At 43.5% G+C, this 25850-nt stretch overlaps 1 protein-coding gene across 1 annotated transcript in view; it reads left to right on the top strand.

The window, feature by feature from the left end:
* Window positions 1-516: 516 nt before the first annotated feature.
* The window catches only part of APCDD1 (APC down-regulated 1), a 28090-nt gene continuing 2756 nt past the window's right edge, over window positions 517-25850 (top strand). Inside the window, exons 1-4 of the mRNA XM_062633003.1 lie at window positions 517-683; window positions 9955-10138; window positions 11487-12018; window positions 25184-25505. Coding sequence (XP_062488987.1) covers window positions 626-683; window positions 9955-10138; window positions 11487-12018; window positions 25184-25505 — 1096 coding nt within the window. The 5' untranslated portion in view covers window positions 517-625. The remainder of the gene's footprint in view (window positions 684-9954; window positions 10139-11486; window positions 12019-25183; window positions 25506-25850) is intronic.

Here is a 25850-nt window from a genome sequence, read left to right as displayed (position 1 = left end):
TCACGGCCTCAGCGGCGAGCACCTGCCCGCAGGGCAGCGCGATTCGGGCACCCGCATTTCCAGCCCTGCTCGGGCGCTGTCCCCGCACCTGAGGACGGCTCCATGGCCCCGCACGCCCTCAAACACCTCCTCCAGCCCCCTCTGGCACATCCTCCCCGCCGCCCCATCTCACCACACGGCCTTCCCCCACTATCAAGCCCCCGCGGGGTCCCATTCCTCCGCCGTGGGAGCGGTGTCCGGCGGGACCGCCCCCCTCCCCGCCCCGGGAGGAGTCCCAACCTCCCGACCCCTCCTCCTCCTCCTGCTGGAAGGGGAAATATGAAGCGGAGCTGCCGCTGCGCTGCGTGGAGACGGCGAGGGAGGCAGGGGCGGTGGTGGGGTATCCTCGGCACCGAGCGGCGGCTGAGCCGGAGCGCTGTTGGAGCGGTGCGCAGGGCGGGAGCCTTAAGGAGCGGGAGCGGCGGTCCCCGGCCCCGGAGGGTGCCCGGCGGTGCGGGCCCCGCCAGCCGCCTGCCCCCCAGCGCCGGGCCGTGGGCTGCCCGCGGCGGCGCTGAGGCGCGGGCGGCGCGGCGGGAAGCGGCATCTGGGGCGAAGGAGCTGGGAAGGGTCGCGGCGCGGCGGGGAGATGTCCGCCCTGTACAGGAGCCTGATGAGATACCTGTTCCCAGCCCTGCTGCTGCACGGTGAGTGCGGGCCGGAGCCCGGGGACTACGCGCTGTGCGCCCGGAGAACCGGCCGAGTTGCGGGAGGCAGAGGGTCGCGGATGTGTGCTCTCGCCCGACGTGGCTGCGGGAGCTGGGTCCCGTTTGCTCGGGAGGAGGAAAGGTCTCTATGGATGCCGAAGCGGCCAGAGACCGGTTCGTTCTCCCTGATCCACTTCGTTGTCGGTACCTCTTCGCACATCGTGGGGGTGCGGCGCGGAGCGACACCCAGCCGGGGTGGGGGAAATCACGCAGGAAGCGCCCCGCTCCGCAGTTTGGGTCGGCGGAGTTACGTTGCACTCTTGCAGCTGCTTGGACGGAGCAGCTGGTCCGGGCACCGCACACAGAGATGTTTTACCCACCTCCGGCGAGGGGCTGCTCTGACGAAGGCCGGGGAGCCTGGGCGAGACATCCCGCGGGACCGCGTTTCACCTGCGGGAGGGGAAGAGGGGTTTGCCATGGAGGTGTTAGCTGGGAAGCCTTTGGCGCAGGGTATGCCGGCACCGGGTCGTGTCCCCAACTACACACGTTTTGCTGAAGAGCACAGAGATTCTGGGTGTCATTATGCCCAGTCCTGCTGTGACTTTCAGCTTAGCCCTAGACTGACATTTCACTGAAACTCCACAGTAGGCAAAATTTTAGTGAGAAAAGCCAGCGTGTTTGAACTTAAACTTACAAGTTCTGCTTGTAAATCCGTATTTAGGCACTCTACACAGATAACCCATCTTTCCAGAAAGCCAGTGCCCGTCGAGAACTTCTGAAAAGGAGGCTATTTAATGAGCTGCTTACATATGCCTAACATTTGGCAGCCAGATTTGAAAACTCTGGGCACGACATTGTTCTGAAAGTGTGTCAGTCTACTCAGTTACAGCATCATTTCGAAGAGTGTTCCTAATTCTGAAGCACTTTGTAGCATCCAGCCTTCTTCAGTTATAATTTCTTAGGACCTCAAGCTAACTCATAAACCTCTTTTTTTAATAACTGTTACAATGCAAGTGATCTACATGGATTCAGTGTGAGATCTGTGAGCTGGGGAAAGGATTTCAGAGCAATTCCTGGGGTTGGTTTTGTGAAGCAGGGATTGTCTCTCCCTGTGTTTGTACAAGTGCTAAGCATACAGATGGTATTTAATAAATAATAAAGAGCATGGGCTTCTGATTGTGTATTTTGTTTTGAGAAAGAAAGAGCAGGAGACCCTGTGTCCCCAGGAGGTGGTTTTATACTGGTCTCACAGCTCAGCCGTGAAATCCGGAGAGCACAGAAACGTGTGTAGCTGAGCCAGACCTGCCAGGACGCCAGAGGTGTTCTTTAAAACTCTGTGATCTGAGATGTAAAAGTCGAAATGGGAGGTTTGAAGTTAGAGGGTAAGGAGAGGAGGTGTAATTACAGGGTTGGACTCCCCAGCTCATCTGCTTGGAATTACAGAGCAGAGCTGAACCCTGGCTGGAGCAGGAAACAAATCAGGGCCAGTGATCAGATCAAAACAGCAGCTGCCAAAAGAGGATGAAGGAGGAAAATCATCTATTTCTTCCATCTGCAGTTGCATTTCACCAAATAACATAAACTTAAGTTTATGTAGAAAGAACTCAGCACCTTGTGTATAAAGACAAGCACCTCAGTAGTGCAGTTTGGATCCGAGCTTCCGACGGCGGGAAACTACTGCCCTCTTACAAACTTGAAAATGACATCAGTGGCATATAATGCATTGAAATCTAGCTTGTCTAAATGTATTTACCCCATTAGCTTTAACTTGGCCTAGAGCTTTTCCCTTTGTGCTATGGAGTCACTAGGAACATACTTCTATTCATACTTCTAGTCAGTGGCTAGCCTGAATATGTAAGAATAACCAGCAGTCCCAGGGGATCGCAGTGTTAAGCCTCTTTACAGCACACAATGTTTTCTTTTGCATTTCTATTGCACATGGCAATTTAAGGGTTAAAAGTGAGCGAGTGTGTGTGGGTGGTTGAGGATTTTTACGGCTTAAAGCTTTATAACACAAGTTAAAATGTCCTGTAAGGCTAAAGCTTCAGCTTTTATTATGTGGAGAAATGCCTACTTTAGCATCACTGAATTGAAATTTGGAAAAACTTGTCTTCAGTAATCAAAATAAAACCTGTACAGTGTCAAAAAAAGAAAAAAAAGGGTTTGCAGCTGGAAGTTGTCCATTATCACTGTTTTCTTTGCTTAAACAAAAAGCCACAGAAGTTTCAGATGTCAAATGCTAAGATCATTCAGCTCCAGAAAAAGTGATTAATAGAGGCTATGGTCAAGTGGATTCAAAACAAATTTGGCTAATTTCACTTGCAAATGTAAGTTTTTTACAAATACAGATGCTCAGAAGAAACTTTAGGGTATTTCTGATTACATTACTGTTAGAGTAATGAATTGGAAACTTTAAAACAGTTTGTTGATAATGGAAATAGTACGAATAAAGATAATAAAGACAGGACTGCTAGGCTTTTCAGAGAAAAACTGTTTATGCTTTAAAAGTTCTCTGGCAATATTGCTTAAATTAGTTACATGAGTGCTTTATTTCAAAATCCGTTCAGGACAATAGTAAGTAAAAGTATTGGAAGATATAAATATCTGTTAACCATAAAATGGGCAAATATTCTGCTTCATGCTAGAGGCATATGTGGTCTGTTCCCTTAGAAAATACTGCATTTGGAAATTTGGAAGACAATAAAAAGAGGGGAGGACACATTGCTTAGTGTAAGTCTTGTGGAGTTTGCAGGGAGAGTTAGAAGATGGGCTCAATCTTATTCACAATTGTGTCAGTGTACGTTTAATTTCACTCATCTCTGTCGTTCGACTGTGGGCTAAGTGTGGTACGATATAGGTTTCATGGATAGTGAGGGCGATTTTTGCTCTCTATGTGACATCCGTATGAGGTAGGCTGACAAGCAATGAGGCCCAAAACTAGCCTCAACCATGCTGAAGGCAAATATTTTCAGCTATTCAAGGCAAGGCTAGTACTTTATTACTGATGGGATTATATGCAGGAAGATCGTTTACAATTGTCTTTATGCAGACACAAATCCCATCTGTGCTGGGGGCTATTCCACCTGAATAAATGCCAGTGCCAAGGTGTGGGTGGAGGACAGGGCAGAGGTCTTCAGGCTGTGCAGCAGATGTCTCTGACAGAGAGCAGATGTTTCCTCCAAAGAGGGCAAGACCAAACTACCGCCAATATTGAACTGTGCTTAGAGCCCAGTGCTGCACCCGTTCGTGCCAGTGGCAGAGTTCCTAGCGCCCTGAAGGGAGGTGGGTTTTAACCCTTTGGGGTGTCATAAGGAAGCCCACGCTCCAGGCAATGGCGTTTCACCCTCCACACGTAGCAGTAGTCATCCCAATTAGGAGACAAACTTCAATTTAGCAGAGGTTATGGCTGTGTAGCTGCTTGGCTTTTAGTTCTTTGACCTCTTCCAAGATGGGTCACTAAGTAAAGACTGAGCTGTAAGATAGCAGAGAACCTCAATGGTGGGCCTGTCAGCCTTGGAGGAGATGCTTTTTAGCTGTTCCATCTAAATATACTTTAGATCTCTCTTCAGGATCTTCAACACTCTGAAACATTGGAGTCTCCTTGAAAGCTGTACCTGTAAACTCTGTATGCCCAAGAAAAGCAACAGGTACATGTGAAAGGAAATCATTGTCCCGTCTGCTTCCATGGCCATAAAACTTAGCTTTCCTTTCCCGACCCTTTTGTTTGCAATAGCTAATTTAGGTTCCAGTCCTGCGAGAACTCTTTGAAGTTTCAAGTGCAGGGAAAACACTGGTAAACACAGACTGAGGCTTGGAAACAGGACATGATATTCTCCATAGCAATTATGTAAATTTGTGCTGAAGCTAAAAGTCTGTCACAGGCATTATCTAACGCTGTCCCACATCAGGACAGAGAGTAATCCAAATATCTATTTATTTAATTGTGCAGGGCAGCTGCCCAGATAAGGAAAACTATAAACTTAATCCAGCCAGTTATTCATTATCTGTTGCAAGGTTTTTTAAGTTTCAAACAAGTTCTAACTTGAAGAGTTTGCTGCAGAAATAAAGCACGAATGTTAAAATGTTTCTATCAGAGATGAAGCCATCACATAGTTTGAACTTGTACTATCACTCGAGCTTGTTTTAATTTGTAATAAAATTGTGTGCTTCTGGATTTACATTGCCACAAGTGAAAGAAAACATGAAGTGGTTTCTGCTGAGCAATCCTAATCTAAATAAAAGGTTTGAACCCCATTTTCAGGTAACATTTATTCTCCCATTTAGCAAAGGGTGAACCTGCTGATCACGTAACAGCTTGGAGTCTGGTTTGAAGCACTACACTTGGACATGGTGGAAGTCATGGTTTACATTCTGGTAGAGCTGTTCATTAAACTGATTAAACAGTTTATTTGCATTATACTTTTGCAATCTGTCACAAAACAGAATTTGGCCAGGAAGTTTAGGCAGGAACTAAAAGAATTTGTGTTCAAGCACAACTCTACTTATCATTATCCGTGTTGCAATTGTACATTATTTGCATACTATTTTTCAGAAAACCAAAACATTTATTCCAACATCTTGCAGTTTTTCGCAGAAATGTTGGCAGAGATCTTTGTCATAGCCGGTTTTGAAACATGTTTTAGGTAACGGGCTGCCAACAGATTGCCCTTTCAAGATTGTAATTTCACTCCCAGCTATGTGCAGAAATCTTTGACGAATTTGAAAGTAACCTATCTTCCCTTAACAATTATTTTTATCTCGAATGGTTGTTCCCACATCAGATACAGGTTTATAGGTGAATTCCCACATCAGATACAGGTTTATAGGTGAATTCCCACATCAGATACAGGTTTATAGGTGAACCTGAGAGCCTGAATATCTTATCTGATGTAGTGCATGCTCCTATCCATGTCTTACTGGAGTGGCAGCTGTGGAGACCGCCACTTTCCCACTCAGATGGATGTTGCATCTGCCCCTGTAAAGTGTGATCTGTGAGGTTCTGGGCTGGGATCCCCTGCTAGCCATAGCACCCCTTTTACTGTTTTCAATTCGTTTGGTTCTAAAGCTGTGATCTACACTGCTAGGGCTTGATTATGAAAGAGAAGCTGGATATCAACTCATCAGAAAAAGCATTTCTTTTGCTTTGTTTTTCTAGCGGGCATTTCTGATGGATTCTGGAGTTTTCCTTTGGGGCTTGCTTCTTTACGTAAACTGCCAACATGTGGTGGGTGATACAATCTTATGACCTCTGGTTGTGGTGTAGCTAAAGTGAAAGCCAACCAGAGGCTTCACAGAGTTTGAGCCTTGTACAAAGGTTGTTTTTTGTTTGAAGTCTGCCACACTTTTCAGTAGTAACGTGGTGGATTTTTTATTTTTTTTTTTTCTTAACAAGTGGGTAAGATTCCTTAATAACACAAAAATTTGAAAGGCAGTCAGCTGGAGAGACCCGAGTTACTCCGCTGAGCCTGAGATACTTACATGGCGTGTTATGGAGGTACTGAAACCTACCATCTGTCTGTGCTGTAGAGAATAGAAGACTTGGAACTCTTTGAATGAAAGTAGTGGCTCCAACTATGTTGTAACTGCATCTAGGCTCCAAAGCGGGTTTTAAAAGAGCCATGAAATTCTTTTCCCAGTTTCGTGAAAGCACATTTTAACCTTGAGCCTTCCGAATTTAACATGGCCAAATGGATCTTTTAGAATTAGAGGCATCATCCCTGCAAGACCTCAGTTTTGCAGAACACCTCACTGTGCACTGCCAAGGATGGAGCGGGGGGACACTGCACTGTCCTTGAGCACCCACTGCTAGGAAAAGCACAGGAAGACAGTGTTCAATTTACTGACGTGTGTGGGAAATGTATCAACAGTCTTGGTATTTGATCTTCAGATGGTATAAGAGGAAGTTATGGCTCCTTTGTATGGTAGTCATATGTACATTAATACATCAGTAAATTCAAAAGCATTGAAATGATTACTTGGTAAGAAAGAAGTCTGAGCTAAATTATTTCTTTGCCCCAGCAACACAAATGTAGGTAAAGGTCCCATTGCTGTCTTTTAATTTTATGCCATAATTCATATTCTGATATTCATGTCCTATTTGTTCATGTTGCCTAGTAGGTATATATTTTCTACATCCCTTTTTCTGTCAGCAGCCTTCCTTATGTTCTCATGCCTGTCTTGATTACCTAAACTTGTTCTTGTCTTCATTTGTCTCAGTTGGACGGATAGAGTCCCAAACAAATACTGTCTTCACAGGTACTGATCTCTGGGGCTGTCAAGGCAAATCTCCCTTCTGCCCTTCTGCCCACTTTCATTTGCAAGTTGCAGACAGAATTACACACATGTGACAGGGAGAGCTGGGACCCAATTGCTTTAGAGCTATATCAAAGAAAAGACACTGTATAATACCACATAAAGTTTGAATCCTTTTCAAAAAACCCTTCTTTTCATTACTTCCCCCAGGGAATAATTGGGAATGTATAATGTGGTTACTGCATTTTCTCCTTTGATATGTGCATATCCAAGATGGTATCCTCCCACAGAAGGATTTTTGCTTGGAGAAATGAAATGCCCAAGTACATTCAAATAAATAAATCATGCATTTTTAAGTGTGTCTGCATTCATGAATCATATGACATGAGCTAAGCAAAATACAACTGCTTAAAAGCAAGTGGTATAATAAATATGCCTTGAAAATAGCCACTTGAACCATTTCAAAGCCTCTTCTTAATGGCAGATTTCAAATGCTTAACAACTTCAACTGGAAATGTAAATTTTCAAAGATTTTTTCATTGTGAGATAATTTGTCTGCAAGAGACATCCTGTCAGCTGTATTTAAAATTAGTAGCTCTGGGGAGTAGTGGAGTCACCATCCCTGGAAGTATTTAAAAGATATGTAGATGTGGCACTTAGGGACATCATTTAGTAGTTGGACTTGATGATCTTAAAGGTCTTTTCCAACCTAACCCATTCTATAATGGCTACAGCCTCTGCCAGGTACCTTGCAGGAGGTGTCTCTTCTGACCTAAAAGATGCTCTACCCCATGGACAGGAGTGCTAACTCCGTTTCAGAATGAGGTGCTGAAGTAGTGTGGGCTTTTTGAGTGTGTGAAGAAAAGCTCTCAGTCACTAGCTGTGATTCGTAACTACAAAAATACGTACACTGGTAAGCTCACCAGTACCTGGCTGAACTGGTTCTCCTGGTGGTGTGAAGACTTGTGATACCCACCCCATACCCACAACGCTTCAGATAAACCAAATAAGCCCAAGTTTTTGAGAGTGTCGAGTACTCCAGGAAAGACACAGCATGGCACAGCGCTGCTGTGCAGGGATGCTGCCTTCAGCACAGGAGGTTGTACCTCTGCGTACATGAAGCACTGACCCTATCTAGTAAAATCCTGCTTCTCCAAAGACATAGCTCAGTCTGAGAAATGGTATCACCACAACAGCTTCACCCTGCCATGGCCATACCATTTCCCAAGCAATAATGTTTCTGGCTGCGGAACAGAACTTGTTTGGCTGTAACATGAGTGACTCTGCTCAGCAATGTAGAAGTAGCTGAGAAGCCTTGACTTCCAGAAATGGAGAAGTACTGACCTCCTGAAAATCAGGCTCTTTTAACGGCATCTCAGATGGCATGCTCAAATATCAAAGCATCTCTAGTATTTATTACCCTTTAGAAAGTAAAGCTGTAAATTCTCATTCACATGCAAGAATTGTATGTACCATGCAACAAAGCTACCAGATTTTCCAGTAAAGACTTTGTGAGGTTGTATTCACTGATCTCATTAAATCTTGAGATCATTCAATAGTAAGCACTGCTTACATTTAGGTATTTATTGTATTCTTTCTGATCATTCTTTATCCTGCCTAACAGATAAGCCCTTGCCTTTGTTTAGCTTAGGAATTGATATTTTTAAATGGTTGACATGTATTTATATTTTTAGCAATGCCATTTTCCCAGGTGTTACCCAAGTTTCTTCCGGAAGATCTAGCCAACATAATGAATCACCAATGCCATTCTCTTTTTTGCAATAGGAAATGGCAAATGTTTGAAACAGTGTCTACTAAAAATAAATAATACTGACTTTCTTGTAGTTTCTGTAGCGATGCTGTGTGCTGCCCAAGCATGTGCCTAAGTATTAGATGGGGACTGGGGAATAAAGCGTAGGATCCTGTGTTAAGCAGCTCAGCACAGTGTAGGGTTGTGTCATGCATGGTGATTCCCAACAGACCAGTTCCTAAGCTGCTTCAGCCAAGAAGGAACCAGAAAAGACGGGGTGAATCCCAGACCCTGCCCCTGGGAGCATGTGTTAGGAATACTTCCCTCTCCCAGGACGGCTGCCCTGACTTCCCCGGCACACAACCAGCCCCTTCACTTCACCCTGTATTCATTTTCTATCCTGCTGGTTCTTAAATTCCTTCTGGCAATGTAATACAGTTTTCAACCCATTATGTAAGGTTCATGTTTGTCACCTTTTAACCTCTGGACGTGTGTTTTTCTTTTGATCCGTGTTTTCCAACATATCTAAGAGAAGGCTGTGCCTAAAAGAGTAAAGACTCATTCCTTCTGAGGCTAGATATTCATTTTGTTCAATTAATACTGTGAAGAGAGAGCGCTGGTGAGTTTTGTATGTATACATTACTAGAAACCAAAATGACTGTGTGCTGGAGATATAATCAGCTTTTGAAATTCCTTTTCGCCTTTAAAACAAAAAATAGCAGAATCTGGTCATCAGCAGATGACTGACCACCTCAGTCATTACAGAGGCTTCCTGCGTGCAGAGGCTTTGCTTTTAGTGTCTGGCCTTGGCTTTAAAGAGTAGTCTTTATTTGCAAGTTTATTATAGACACGTTCAAATTAGAGGTGGGCTGAAACTGCAAAGTGTATGTCTGGATCTGGATGAAACTTTCTGAAAGTTTCAAGGTCCAGGTTTTTGATTGTCCCAACCAGAGGTTACAGAGGTGTCTGTACAATTCAGGCTCAAAGCCACGTCTCCTGGGTGTGGAAACGCAACACTTCTGTTAAAGCTCTTTTCCCCTGTGTTTCTCTTAAAGCAAATTTCTTTAGTGGATTTTTAGTGGGCTGACAGAGAGGGAGAGCTTCCCAAGGAATTTTTTTTTTTTTAGATGATAAAAGAAATGCAAACAGTACTTTCCAAGACACAGAATGCAAACAAGCGTCACTCAACACATGATGTTCACAACCTGCTTTATCATGTTGAAGGCCTTCTCAGCAGTGTCTCATGATAATTTATACTTTCTTTCACAGGGCTGGGAGAAGGTTCTGCTCTTCTTCATGCAGACAGCAGGTCCCACCCTCGGTCCTTGGAGAAGAGTGCGTGGAGGGCTTTCAAGGAGTCACAGTGTCATCATATGCTGAAACACCTTCACAATGGAGCCCGGATCACTGTGCAGATGCCTCCCAATATTGAGGGACACTGGGTCTCTACTGGGTAAGGAAAGCTAAAACAAGACACTTGCTTGATATAAGTGGAAGAGAAGAGGGGAAGGAAGCAGAGAAGGAAGGATGAATATTACCACTTTAAGCATTAGGGGGAGTATTTTCTTTAACATGTTGATGCTCTGAATTCCAGAGGCTTTCTATATATTTATGCATGAAAGGAGGAGTGGCATTATGTACACTAGCCTAGGATGCTATAAAACTGTCTTGATGAACCAATTTATAGTCTGGCATTTGAAGAGCATGCTGTGAAATATCTTTAAATCTCTCTTTGAATAGGAAGGAGCCCAACAAGTTGCCAGAATGGATGCTTATTAAAACATAACATTGTATTATCTTTGACTACGTGCATTAGGTCCATTGAATGGGTCCTTGTTTTCAGAGCATGTGTCTAGCACAGGTTTTACTAGCAAAAGAAAATAAGCTGTATTTCACCTGTTCTGTTACTCCCTATACATGATGACTTATAATTCAGAGAGCTGTTTTGCTTCCTGTATCTCAGCAGGCAATATTCACATGCTTACTTGAAGTGGCTTGTAGTAGGAAAGACTGGGGTTTTTAACAGAAAACAGTGTATTTATGCTAACCTGTGTGGATGTGAAAAGGGGGAAAAGTTTGAAGGCACAGAAGGGCTTTCTACAGGAAGTGGAATTTAACGGCCATTTACACCTTCAGGGGAAAAAAAAAAATGGAGAGGGTAGAAACAGCCCACCACAAAACCTGAATAATGCGTGGTCCAAATTCAAGCCAAATAGAAGTTCTGCATTAACAGTCAGAAGATTGTATTAGCTGCCACCCCTGTCGAAATTTTGAGTGGAAAAGCTGAGGGCACAATTCAGCAAGTCCTGTGTAGACCAGAGCTGGAGGAACTTCGCTAGTAGAGCTTCTACAGCAGCAACAAGCCAGCTCTTTGTACTTGTTCTGTGGATGTTTGGCATTTCACTTTCTGATGTTATCAGCCCTTTTGCCAACCTACTGTGCAAAAGAGAAGAATGGATGTTTAATAAGCTGCTACTTTTTTTCAGGGAAGAATTGAGTCACATGGTGGTCCCAGACAAAAATAAAAGCAAAACATTACTCAAGGTATTTAAACCTACAAAGATGAAACCCCTAGCTATGATCACCGTAAAGCAGTATATTAATAACAGTGTTACAGCAGATGAAATCATTGGCAGCCCACAGATGCCTAGTTCCTACTTAATCCCCATTCCTGCCAGAGGGACATTAGTCCCAGGTGTCTCTGTGGACCTATACAGGTTTGCTCAGTCTTGTAATCTGTAGTGCACATGATGTGCCACCTTGCTAAAATTTTGTTTTCACCATTTTGTGTCTTCCCACAGCTGCGAAGTTAGAGCAGGCCCAGAGTTCATCACAAGATCTTACAGGTTCTACCACAATAATACATTTAAGGCCTACCAGTTTTATTACGGTGGCAATCGCTGCACAAACCCTATCTACACATTAGTTATACGTGGCAAAATACGTCTCCGACAAGCATCCTGGATCATCCGAGGGGGTACGGAAGCTGATTATCAGCTACGCAGCATACAGATCATATGCCACAACGAAGCAGTAGCCAAAAAATTAAGTGAGTTGGTGAACCATACGTGTCCTGGATTTATACCAGAAGATAGTCCCTGGGAGCAGGATGTGAGCTATGATTTGCTGAGAGAAGAGAATGGCTGTGAATGCACCAAAGCTCTGAATTTTGCCATGCATGAACTCCAGCTGATCCGCGTGGAGAAGCAGTACCTGCACCACAATTTAGACCACCTTGTGGAGGAGCTATTTCTTGGAGATGTTCATACTGATGCTACTCAGAGGAGGTACTATCGGCCCTCTAGTTACCAACCTCCTCTTCAAAATGCCAAGGTACGTGTGTGTATATGTGCCCTCTTTTTAGGATACTAGTGACAAAGCCCATGTTATTCAGCTCCTCTGAGTCAGTGCATTAGCGTAACCTAAAATGTAGATGTGCTTCTCATACAAGCCTATATATAACTGCAGTCTTACAGATGATGCAGCCAATTAACAAAAAAATCACAGAATGTATTTTATGGGGGACCATTTAGCTGTGGTTTATGTGACTGCATCAGATACACAAAAAAAGTAGCCTGATGAACTAAAGTCAGTAGAGGCCACTCTGAAGATGGAATCAAAGGCTCGTATGCAGAGGTGGGAGTGGTTGGCTGAGACCATGGCTGTAAGCTAGCAGCTGAGAAGAAATCTTCATACAGGACTTGAGAAAGGAGAAGAGAAACAAGCATCAGTGGATGCTTGTATAGCTGCAGGAGTGTCAGGAAGTGAGGCAATCAAACTGTATCAGCATATTGAAGTTGTGTGATCCATAACCTGAAGAGAAAAAGAGGAAATTAGAAGGTAGGCACATGAAAGGAGCAGCATAAAGGGGAAAAACTGATGGGCTGTACAGGTCATGGATCCAGATGCAGGCACACACATTAATAAAATGAAAAACAGGTGAATTTCAAATGGGTCTCTAATTCCATTTGATAATTCGGTTGTTAAAGGGGCCTCAAAGTGCCCCCACCTTCACTGGGAGCTGATCGACCCATAGTAAGCTAAATAAAAATCAAACAGGAAGAGCAGACACTGTTGGCCTCTAGCAGGAGGGCTGTCTATAGATCTTTCCTGGTGACATTTCAAAGGCAGACGGCGATTGGAACCACATTGCTGGGTGCCGCTGCCATTGGTGTGCTCCAGCTGGGTGCTGCCGCAGCATCACTTCCAGCTAATGGGTTATCACCATTTTTAATCACCTCATCACAAACGATTCAAAAATCAGCTACAGCTTATCAGCAATAGCAGGAAACACAACAGGGGAGGGGAGAGTTTTGATGAGAAAGCCTTGGCTTTCCTTTCCATTCAAAGCCGTCTGCCCTGGGTTGTGTCTGCCTCCTTTGAACATCAGATTTCAATAGTTCTGGACTTGATGTGATCTGCTTTTAATCATTTTAATAGCCTCGCCTAGGGATAATTTTAATCCATGGTCACCTCTGTGTCTGCATGAAAGCTGTTGTCATTTCTGTTGTTCTTATGCTCTCTTCAAGTGATCAAGGACAAATTTGAGTTTTCTTTTTAAACACATTTCCCAAAATGGAGTTGCAGCAGCAGCACATGAACCACAGCGTGTTCCTCGTCAAAATTTTTCTTTTCTTCAATTAATTCAGGCAAGCACTTTGACTATGTCTTTGCTTATTTGGGAGTGAGAGTTCTTTCCTAAATCTCTTCCTTGCAGGTATCTGTAGGTACAGACTACCTGGCACTAGACATATGTCGTACCTGTAGAAAATATTGTAGATCTTTTTCTGACCACATGAAACAGAGACAAAATCTTGATTTAATTCACCCTAGCTGATTATTTTTTCTGGTCAAATCTAGTTGTCTTATCTAGTTGTCTTACTATGAACTGATAGATAACATCAGAAATGTTTACACTTCCACTTTGTAGTAAGTTTATTACAGTCAGAATGATCAAGGGTACTATCAGCCGGTTTTATGAAAGTAAGAGATTTGTCCAGGTATGCTGTAATTTTTAGGACACATTGATAACAACTTTCCTGCCTGTTTTCTTCTGCTACTGTAGCACCAGTTTTGCCCTCTAAACTATAATGCATCTAAAATATAGTGCTGAAATTTAAGGGATTGAGTCTTTTAAAAGAGGTCTGTTTCTTGAGCCAGGTTAGCTAGATAAACTGTGAGAGCACGGAACCTCTCAGTTACGTTCACAAAGCTCATTATTTCAGGCATAATTTGATCCATTCTGACCTGAGTGGGTGACATCTCTATGTGGAAAATAAGAGCAGCCTCAGCCTGCCTGCCTGAGTCACTCTGCATGCCATTATCCCTCAGTCCCACATGTCCAGACAGGCAGTTCCTGCCCAGCGGTACCCATGTGCTCCAATAGTAAAAAGCCTGCTGTGTGGATCTCAAGGGAAGTTTCCCCATCATATATTTACAAGAAGTGGTGGAGAACAAGCCGATCAGCTATCCGTTTGTATTCATGAATACCAAATGAATACCAATGAATACCAAAGACGATTCTTGGTAGCCAGGTCTTGTCAAAGGCTGAATCTTGAGGCTGAATTTATGACTCTGGAAGCCCATTCGTAACAGTACTAATGGCTACAGAAAGCGCTGTTAGTATAGAAAGCAAAGGTTAACTTTGAGTACATGAAAATATGTACACATTCCAGCTCTTTGTGATGAAACCACTGCAGTTTGATAAATGGGGGCCCCAGGTCCTGACTTGCAGGCCACTGCTCAACTCTCAGTTTGGCCAGTTACGACTTCTGACAAGTTACATTACCTCTGTTCCTCCTCCAACCATTGCCTGCATGGTCTGCTTGGCTCCCTCAATGCATATATACAGCGTCTGGATTTCCGGGACACCAGTCTCAGCTAGAGCCTTCAACAGGAAAAGATGCATAGGTTTAACGCAAGTTTTAAGTGTGCAACAGCGCAGCTTCTTTTTGTGGTTTTTGGTAGGTTCCTCTTGCTCAGATTTGATGTGAGATTTCTTTTTTATCAAGAGGAGGTAGGCCTGCTGATACTAGGCTTTCAGCACAGCATAAAGAAACTTACCCCTGAAAAATGAACCTTTGCCTCAGCTGCCATGAAAGACTCCTGGGTGTTGGTTTGTATCCGACCATGAAGGTCTCTACATCAACAGGTTCTCAACCCGGCTGTCTGACCTCATGTTTGCCAAATGTAGGAAGAATAGTAACAGAGATGGGTTTTTTTTAAAGGTCCAGGCAAACATACCGTTGAAAGGTTATAACCCTTCTTCTTTGAACTCTTTTCCTTTTCTAATTGTTGCTCCACTGGGACCCAGCTGAAAATGAGTTTAAATGCTAAACTGAGTTTAAAACTACAAGTCACAGACTCCTCTGGAAACTGGACACCATGAATAAATAGAAATGTTAAATCAACTTGTTTTTTTAAGGTTTCTACAGTCATACCAAGAGGTTAGGGAGGCCAGGAAATTGCTTCTGAAGTGAATCAGGTGTATTGTGTGCAATCTTTCATTTAAGGCTTTTTCATTTCCTTTTTATTTATTTTTATTTTAAACTTATAAAGGCCTGCCTAAAATAAGTTAAGAGGATTCACATTTTGAGTTAAATTTATGGTTAAGCCTCTATATAGAAGAAAGTTCCACCCAGCTCAAGAGTTTATACAACCTGCAAGTTGGATGTGGTAGCCACATTCATTACTTATGTGGTTGAAATGAACGGTAATTAAAAGCAAATGATTGCTGGATACGTTAGGAACGCCAAAGCCACATGATCGGGACTTTAAACAAATAGAATTGGATCTTTTCCAAATTCCTGCAGTGATTTCACCACAGGATGGTAAATCAAAAGGGCTGTCCAGAAACCAGACAGCTTTATGCTGAGCTACAAATCTGAATAAATTCACAGATTACCGTATCTCAAGGGTTCATATAATATCAGGGATCTTTTAAAAATATATCATATGTCATCTCTTAAGGCTCTACAAATACCCTTAGATAAGAGCATACCTTAAACAAATTCCTCCTGCAAAATACATGTAAGTTCCTAACTGCAGCTGAATAGGCCACTGTACGGATTTATTTTAGCAGTCCTCTAGCCTTGCTCAATATACTTAGTTAGGACTTGCTGATGAACAGGGGTGAGCATTTTGATGTCTCTTGACATTGAGAGTTTACCAAGGGATTCAAGCTATTGCCCATACAACTTTTTCAGTCAGCATGACAGACCACATGGGTAAAAAGGGCAGGACAGGGGAACTGCTTGGACATCATCACACATACTATGCAAAATATTCCCAATTAGGACAACACCAGGGAGTCTGGCTGATGGGTTGTAAAATCACATCTTATTTATGCATACATCCATGGACTTGTAGCGTGAAGGAAGGCTCGAATGCAGTATTCATCTGCTATGCAGAGGGACAGAAGATGTTTTCAGAGATAACTGCTCTAAAACTACAGGAAATGTGTGCAACAGCAATACTGGAACACTTACTCCACATGTAATTGCCTCAGCAATAGTGCTTTGTAAACAAAGAACTCCTTGTCCTATTTTATCATCTGACAGAGTAAAGGGAAAGATCACAGCAGAGCTCTGATGACCGGTCATTCTAGTTAGATCATTATTTGGGAAAAAGCTTGGAATGGTCTGGAACATCACAATCAACCCAGGATAACCTTCCTTCTGCCTCCGCCATGCTCAAGCATTTGCTGGCCACGCACTTTCAGTAGGACATTTCCCCTTGAAAACACAATTCCAATGGATCGATTCTCTATTACAAGTTTATTTGCCACTGGGAGCTGACTTCCAGCAGCACCTGGCATTTGCAGCTAATGCAGATTCATCGCATGGAGGCTGGTGTCCATGCTTTCATGTATCAGGTGGTGAAAGAACAAAGTGCTCAACATTTTTCGTGCTTTTCAAAATCTGAGTCTTCATCTCTTTGAAACTCAGTGACTTCATCTATAGGAGAATGGTATGTCCTTGAGGAGCTCCCAGGGAAACGTGAGCATAAGTCAATAAATAGATGTTAAACATATGAAGTGCCTCAGAGAAACGTGCAAAACATTATCTCAAACGAAAAGTGTAATCTTGGAGGACAAAACTCCTTTGTCTGTCAGAGTAGTGTAACTAGACTTCTAGATTAACCAACACTTGAAGGGATTCTTTTGTTCATTATTACTTGCAGAAGGCTCTTGGTTAGGGCAAGCAAAGAAAGAATATTCAGAAGAATGTTCAAATAGGTAAATTCCGGGTTTATGAGCAATAACAGCACGTGTGATGCCCTGCAGAGATAAGAGTAGCAAACAACTTTTAGCGGAGACTGGTCCCTGTGGCACTCGGCAGCGCTGTTGGCTGTGGCCTTGCAGAAGAGTGCTCCTCTGAAGGTGCCACTCTGCATCTACTGCCTACTCTGGCATTAGAGCTAGGTGAGGTCTAGAGCAAAAGACTGCTTTTCACTCTCTGTGTGAACCCTTGAAAGCTGTGTTGCTTTTAAAACTCTATTTGCCTTTGTTGATTTAACTACCACTGCTTGTTCTGCAACTGCAGTAAAAACCTGCCCCAACACAAATACGGTACCAGGGATCGAAATTAACTATTTAGCCTAGCAAAATAAAACACGGGCCTTTATATAAACTCAGCATATGTATCTAACCTACTAACACCCTCCTTATTGCTGGCATCTAACCACAGTTGCTTCACCTTTTGTAAGAGGGGAGGGAGGACTCACTGGTAGTATTGCTACATGGTTCAGAGGTTGATTTTAAAGACATAATGAACACATATAGCAGCTTTAGTTTGGAATACTCTGCTCCTGAAAATGGACATTCAAACTGTCCCTTCATGTTTTCCAAGATTTTTTTCGTTTGATACTTCCCGCAGTATTCATATCATCATAAATTACTATCAGTTTAGTGGGGTAGATGACATGCAAGCACATTCATCTGAGAAAAAGGCCGTTTTTTCTCTTTGTTCTTATCTTTTGCCCAGCCTAAAGCAGTTTATATCAGAAAAGAACAACCAGAAGACGGGCATTTCATGTTGGTTGTGTTTATTTCTGATTTATGCAGGCTTGTGCAACAGAATTGACATCATAGATCAGTTGTGTAATGGTGGTGCCTTCAGATTCCTTCACTATCTTGCCCTTCATGATAGCAGTTAATAAAAACCATTCCTCAATATCTTAAAGTATATGGTACACACTTGCAGATAAATCTGAGCATATCTCCATCCCCCTTCCTGCTCGCAGCACCTCTGTTCCCCACCAAAAGAAATCCCAAACTGACAGTCCTGCAAAGGAGTTACCGCTGTCTCCAGCAGTTCACTTGCTTCAAGATTTTTAATTAAAGTTTTAAATCTTTGTTAGCCTTCATTCCATTTGGCAGGCTGAATTACAACTGTGTCAAGCCGTGCTTGTCAACTCCCCAGAGCCAGCCTAATGCACATTAGCCAGCTCAGCTTCATATGAGGTCATGGAAAGCCTGCAAATTATCACTTTTGTGGTGGAGGGATATTGTAGCCATTTGTTAAACTGTTGTCTTGGTGTGCAGTTATCTAGAGCAGTGGAGGAGCAGAGCTTGATACTGAGCGATAAAAGTGTCCTTTCTGTGGACTCTGCTCCTTGGCACTGTGAGGCAAAGGTATCCAGCTTGTTTTGATGAGTTGGAAGCATTTCCTTGAATTGAATTGGTTCTCCCAAGGGTTTCCATCTGTACTCATCCTGGGAACACTCAATTTCTAGCAGTAAAGCCTGGTACCTGTTTTTCTCGGGTGGTGAGGTTTGAAGCATCCTGACCAGGCATGTCTCCTTCTAGTCCCATCTAGCCCTGCCCGTGACACATGGTATTTGGGTGGGTGTGAGAGAGCATTACTAAGCGTGGCTTTTCTTTCCCCTGTTCTTCAGTGCTTTCCCTCATGGTAATACGTGCATTCACATAGCAGGGTTTTCCTACCCCAGCTTTTGTGACTGTTGGACCCTACAAGATCCCAAACCACCAGGTAGGTCTACACTGCACACACAGTTCAGTCCTGAGCCCACACTTGAGGAAAACCAGTGCCTGTACCTCCCCACGCATCTCCCTGCAACAAGGATATGCTGCATGCAACATACTGGACCCAGTTGCTGCTACATGGCCCATCCAGTAACACTGCATAGACAATGTCAGATCCATCCTAAAAGGGAAGCCTCCGATGCAAGAGCAACCTGACCTTGTGAACAACTAGAGCCTAGGCTGCCTTGTGCAGGCTTCACAGCTGATCAGGAGCATTTTCTCTGGTGATGGGAGGGTGCAGAAGGGCACTGGGGTGTCTGCTGGGGCTTTTTCTAGACCTTGCTTCTCATGATACCATATAGATGCAAGCTGTCCTCTTTTTTTAACCATGAATGAGACCTGCTTCTTGTCATGCACTGGCAACCAGTGCAAATCAGGCTGGCCAAAGGTGGGTTTATATCAGCTGAGAACTTGGATCTTCCAATAAAGCTTCCCATGCTACAGCCATCAGCATAGACATGGGGGCTCAGACAGCACAAGTAGTGTTCTGGAAATATTAATGTCAATACATGACTTGATAAAGCAGGATATCGCTACAGAAGTTTGAAGTAAGTGACTTCAGTATGGTCTTACTGTAAGTGAGCAGGAGAGTGGTGGCAGCAGATCTTAAGGAGAGACGAGGGAGGGAAGGATGTACTTAGAGTAGCCACGTTGAATATCTGGGTTTGAGTAAAAGGTGAAAGCTGGAAGGCCTGAGCCGCAGGGGGGGGCATTACAAAAAAGAAGCCACTGCTCTGCCCAGGGATTTGGGTTGGGTTTGGGTTTGATACTGGCATTGCTGAGAGGGAAGAGGCTAGCAAGGAGGAGTCCAAAGGCAGCCCATCTCATTTTGAAGAGTGTGCTTTTCCATCTTGCCGAGGCAGAGCTGTTACCTGAATCTTTTAGCTGTGTTATGGTATGGGAAGGATGTGTCCACCATGCAGTGGCTCCAGACAGAAAAAGAAGAAGAACTGATTTCCCAAATTAATTTGGGAAACAGCTGTTTAATTCCATGCAGGTTTAAAGACCTTGCAGGTGTGAAACAGCTACTGAGAAAGCTAATTGGGTTCACTGCTGCTCAGAATTGTCCACTGCTTCTCTGAACAGCAGCAGTCCCACATCTGCCCCAACACCAGGGCTCCTATCACAGGAGCTGCCCTATCTTTGGATGGTTTAGGACCTTACTGCACATCTCTGCCTTCTATGATTTTGTCATCTTAATGTGTCCAGTCTGGTAAAATACCACGTATTTGCAACTATGAAAAAAAAAAAAGAGGAAGTCTGTCAGAAAATGGTCAAAATTCTCCATTAAAATGTCCTTTTAAGAATAAGAATCTCATGAAAAATATCACATTAACTTTTCATGTTATTCTGCTAAGAACACACTGCATCTCTCATAAGTAGTCTGAGCAATGAATCTTCCATTAAAAACCAGTAAGTTCTAGTTGAGATTACGTTAATTTTCCATTATGTATCCAGATATCAGAAAAGTCATCTGGTGTAATTCTACACGAGAAAGGTTGAGTCACAATTTGAGCTGTTTCAGACAAATGGTGCTTTAAAATTTTCAGATTGAAATACAGACACATTTTCAAGATATAAAGAATAAATAGAGAAGAAATATGTTTTGAACAAGGTGTTCAGTTGAAAAATAACCATATTACTCCTTACTATTAGTGATTGTTTGTTTCGTCCCTAAATACAGCTTGCAGTACACCCTGCAGGTCCTCTCCTCAATACTAAGCATCTATTTCAGCTTCTGCTTTAACTATAAGGAAAAGATAGATTTTCTGTACATTTTGAAAAAGATTAGGTTCATAGATGTCTCATACAGATACATATAGATGTCAACAGCATTGAAATATAAAGGTGTTCAAAGAAAACTAGAACACCTTCCAAAAATATCCTTTTAGGTGTTACTTAAAGCTTATTTCACCATTGCTCAGAGAGCAATTGTGTGATAGTTTTTTTGGCCTGGGCCATAAAAAAACACTATGAAATTATTAGAAGCAAATTAGCCTTAGGCAGCCATAGAATCCCATGGAATTCAAGAGAAAATTAAACGATGCTGAGAGGGTTTATGTTTCTGACTATCCACAGCAACTGGGAAAAAGATCAAGGAACCTCATCCTTCTTTGCCTTTTTCTATTAGAAACCTCCCTGCTTGGCTTCCAGAGTTCTCTGGCCCTGTTACCACTTCAGCTGAGGCAGCAGGAGAGAGGGATGAGGAAAAATGTTGGTGGAAATTTTCAGATCACAGATTATTTTGTCCCCAGTACAAGAACTGTGTTTCCAGCCAGGTTCAGGCTTGTTTCAGGCCACATGGCCTCATGGATTAATTGATAATTTGCTTTAAAGAAACACCTGTGAGAGCAAGGAGTTGCGGCACGATGGGCTTGGCACTGCAGAGCTACAAGGAGGCACTCGGTATGGGAAGGGACCTTCCAGTCATTAGGAAGCAGCCATTTCAGGAACTGGTCATTTTAGTCAGACCCCACGATTAAAAGTACTGCATTGTACACCTAAGATAATAAGAACATAAAACAGATGTTCATCCTGTCCACTGCTCATTTTATTGCTTTTTAGTTTATGTCATGCCCAAATGAGCTTTTTATTAGAGAGTATTTAATCGTGTTTGGACATGAATGTCCTCTGCCTGTGTTCCCTGTTTTCTTTGAACTCTGTTTTTAGAAAATAATCTTTCCGTGAGACACATGGAAAGGGAGTTGATTTGCAAAGCCTCAGCCAGCATAATTAAGAGCCAAGAGCAGCTGACCTGAAATAGCAACAGTGAAAAATACACTCAATTGTTAAATGTAAATTACTCCATAATTAAGTCAAATTGCCTCATAACAAAGCCAGATCTTTCCCTCATCCATTACTTGGACAGAATTGTACTAAGGGAGTTCACACGTGGCATATGCTTCCACTAAGAAGTTCATAACTCTGTGAAAGATACTATCACAGGAAAAAAAAAACCAAACATTTATGTGGGCTTAGATACAAGTGCTTGTCTCAGGGAAGCGATGTGTTCAGGCTGTATGAGGTGCCTAAGCCTGCCTGATGTCTCACTGTTGCAAAAGGGATGCTTCTGCTTCCACCCTCACCACGCCAACCTCTCCCTGTCCCACTCCGTGTTCATTGTAAAATGTGCCCATTCACCTCATCCCTCCATCCAGGCACACCACCAGGTAGGCAGCAGTGCAACTGGCCAGACCTTCTGAGCTGGTGCAAAGCCTTTGGAAGTAGAAGGGCTGCGCAGAGTTACAGCAGCTCAGCACTGCAGAGATCAAAGAGCCAGACAGCTCACAGAAATCAAAGTGAAGTTTAGCACTGAGTTAACCTGGGCCTTCCTTGAGTTGGCCCAGGGAGTCACCTCCACTCCACACAATGGCAGACACTGTACTCACACTGCAACATGAACCCCCCTCTGATAAGAAGAAATGGGCTGCTTGTAGTTACAAATTTTTTTCCACCATGGAGCTCCATGGACCTTCTGCCTACTCGGCTGCTGGCCACAACCAATGGACTAAGCAGCTGCAAGTGTTACCAGTCTACACCTTCTACACTCCCAGTATGACAGAGGAGATGTCAAACTATGATAATACTCCCAACCCAGCATCAGAGCCTTGACTCATAATACCCATTCCTTTTAATGTTGTAGAGGAGTGATGAGACCTAAAATCACCGCTAGAACAGCAAAGAACATTTATGCTTGATTGTCCTTCCTGGTCAAGAAAGTTTAAAAAAACCCCAATGTTGCTGCAAATAGGACTGATTACACATCTCCTCCTTGTCCATTCACTAGACCTGAGAAACAACAGAGGAATCCTGCAAACAGCCAAGGGTGACCAAAAAGACAACAGGCTGGGTTTCCATTTGTTTTTCTTCATATTTTGAACAAGGGCAACAGAAATCAGTGGTTCCCAGGTTGAACTGGTTTTGGCTCACAAACTGATTGTGGAGGACAGGCTCCTGAGAGGGAAATGGGAATATAAACCAAACCACCATATTGCTCAGGCAGGGTCTCCTCTAGAAGCCGATAAGAGCTTTCAACTTCAATAGAGAAGGGACTGTAGCAGACATTGTCTTCTTCTATTAAGCAGTTCAGCTTATATAAGCTATGTTTAGTTTTACAACACTGTCTTTTCCTCACTTTCTTGCTTGACTTTATGTGAGTGGGGCAATCACAGAATAAAGTTACTGTCATCAGTGCAGTTTATTGTGTTAGGAAGCAGTGACACCAGTGTGCCCCATGTCAGAACGGCCATTCTGGAGAAACGAGTGCTTGATAGACACCATCTTCCCCAGAGCAACCCCTCGGCCTGGATCACTGCAGTGTCCATGGAAGGCAGCAGTGGCATCTTTTAGATACTGATCTCCAAGAAGAAAAGGTGTATATTTCTATAACAGTTCAAAGCTGCATGTTTTCTTGGTGCTTTGGTTGGCAGTGAACAGAATCACAAACTCATCCAAAAGTTCCCTTGCAGCACCAGTAAGTGCTCAGCTTCTGGCATCCTCCCTGGAGCTCAGTGGAAATGGGGCAGCTCTGCTGCTGCCCAAGGTGTGCCAAGATAGTCTCCACCTTTCCCAGCTCCAGCCCATTTCCTAGTAATTTATAAGTCATCTGCCCCCCAGCAATCCTGAGCCGCAAACTACTCAGTAAACCAGAGAGCTTTCCAGAGAAAAAGACTAACATCCTCTGAAGAGAGCTAGGGATTCAACAGACTGGTTTTGTAACTCCCAAACAAGCTTGCAGAGGAAACCTGCTGAGACTTTATTGTAGGCAGGAGGAAGGTGGACACTGGCCTTCTGTCAGACTGTATTGGAAGGTTTGTTCCAGGAATAGAGCTACACACTATTAGAATATTTTATTTTATTTTATTTGAATTTCCAGGCCCATGAAATTTCTGTCTGCTTTCTGACAGCTCAGTGTCTTTATTTAGCCTCCTACCAGCCCTGTCCTAAACAGAAGAGCTGCAATTGTCTGTGTTTCTATGAAATGAGGTTAAGTCACACAGGAAGGCCACACAAGAAACCTACAGCAAAATAGGAAACATAACTGGATCTTGGTTCCACTCTTGACCATCAGAAAATCCAACCTGCAATTTGCAATGTCAGGAAATGGCTCAGTTTCACAGTCCTTATTGTTATCTGTGCTTTCAATGTTCAGAACCAGGTGTTTTGCACCAGCCTCTGCTGTCTGTTACTATGGCACAAATCTGCACTAACTTCACCAGCTGCAGTTAAATTACTCAATTGAGTGTTCTTTGTATTTTCACTGAGATACCAGTGGCCCTTGCACCTGCTTGCAGAATTTACCTGAAAAAAAGTACCTTAAAATTGGTTAATAAACTCCACAGTGGGAAAGAACTGCATCCACTTCAGTAGCCTGCTGACGCGTGGTTCACGAGAGACCATGTGTTTTGGGGTGGAAAGACCCTCTGGAGGTCACCAAGTCCAACCTCTTTCCTCCTCAGAGCAGACCTGTTGGCCAGTGCTGGTTCAGGTCAACCCGAGCTACACCATTTATAATCATTTTTCACATAGACCATTATTCTACATCGCAGGAATGCAGAATAGCAAACTTTTCATGGATCTCACTGACTTTTGGTGTCTATCTGGTCTGAGATGGGGGCAAATATAAACCCTGTTTGATATGTGTAAAAGTGATACAGCATGGGAGTTTTATGTTGATCCTCTGAAGATACCTACAGCCACATTACTGGAGAAACTCAGGGCACTAACGAAGGTTGTGTAAATGTCCCCCCTAAAGTGTGCCATGATCTGAAGGCAGTGAGTGGAGAAATGCTGACTCCGCAGCAGCTCACATGGACTTGAAAGTATGAGTGATGAATATGAGCATTTACATGATGGAGGGAGCCTGGAGAAATATCAGAAAAGAGGAATGGAAATGGGTGCAAAGAAAAAGCATTTGCGTAAATCTCCCACCCCAGTGGCCGCGTAGGGAGCTTCTGCTCTTAACTCAGTGTACCCCACAGCTTGAACAAAGTGGATGTGAGGAAAAATGTCCTTAGGACACTGCTGTCTATCTACAAAAGGAGCTAAAAGGAAAACAGATGCAAAGTAAGAGCTCAGCAAAAGCCAGTGTTGCCAAGTCCCTACCATAGTAAATTAACATCTGCCAGCTTCTCATACTATTTGAAGGATAAAGTCAGCCTTTTCTAGATTCTATAAAAAGCTGAACTAAAATGTTCAGATAAATGCAGATGAGGGAATTAATCTCTTAACTGCTTTCCTATTGTGCAGCCTTATGTATACAAAACCAAATGGTGCCATGTTTCAGGTGCTTTGAAGGGTGAAATTAACAGGAGAACACTAACACGACAAGGAATGACAGTGTATCCCTTAAAATGCCGAGTTGGTGTTGCTTCGGCATGAAAGGGATGGCCTGAGTCATTGCCCTGTATTGTTGATAATGCCTAATGAGGGTTTCTCTCTGCCTCATTTCAGAACCATGACCGCACATGCATTGCGTGCAGAATCATCTACCGTTCAGATGAGCACCATCCTCCCATCTTACCCCCCAAGGCAGATCTGACCATAGGGCTACACGGAGAGTGGGTGAGCCAGCGTTGCGAGGTGAGACCAGAGGTCCTCTTCCTCACTCGGCACTTCATCTTCCACGACAACAACAACACCTGGGAAGGTCACTACTATCACTACTCCGACCCCATCTGCAAGCACCCCACCTTCACCATCTACGCCAAAGGACGCTACAGCCGGGGAGTGCACTCGTCCAAAGTCATGGGTGGCACAGAGTTTGTGTTTAAAGGTAGTGTGTCTTGTTAAATGGGGGCAGAGCTGGTCACGTAGCTATGGACCAGAGCAGAGTTCACTTGTAATGGTTTGGTTGCTGATTATGTCATTCTGTTGTTTCCAGTAGTTAGTCATTTCTTGGGAAGCTCACAGGTGGTGTGTGAATGCCAGCCAAACTATACAGCTGCACAGCATTTCACACCACTGAAGCAAGTCTCATCCCAGGCAGAGATCTTTAAGTACAGCTCAAGAAAGTGAGATTTTGCATCACTAAGTCCTGGCGTCCAGTGGCCAGGCTTCAAGCATGTAAGCAAGTGTCTAAGGTTAGATCTGCGTCCTAAGGCTCCCTTCAGTAGAGAGA

This window comes from Pezoporus occidentalis, unplaced genomic scaffold, assembly GCF_034315485.1.
Source record: "Pezoporus occidentalis ecotype Australia unplaced genomic scaffold, CSIRO_AGI_Poc_V1 ctg4, whole genome shotgun sequence".
Lineage (NCBI taxonomy): Eukaryota > Metazoa > Chordata > Aves > Psittaciformes > Psittacidae > Pezoporus > Pezoporus occidentalis.
The sequence above is the reverse complement of the archived record's forward strand: the minus strand, read 5'-3'. Positions and strand labels throughout refer to the sequence as shown.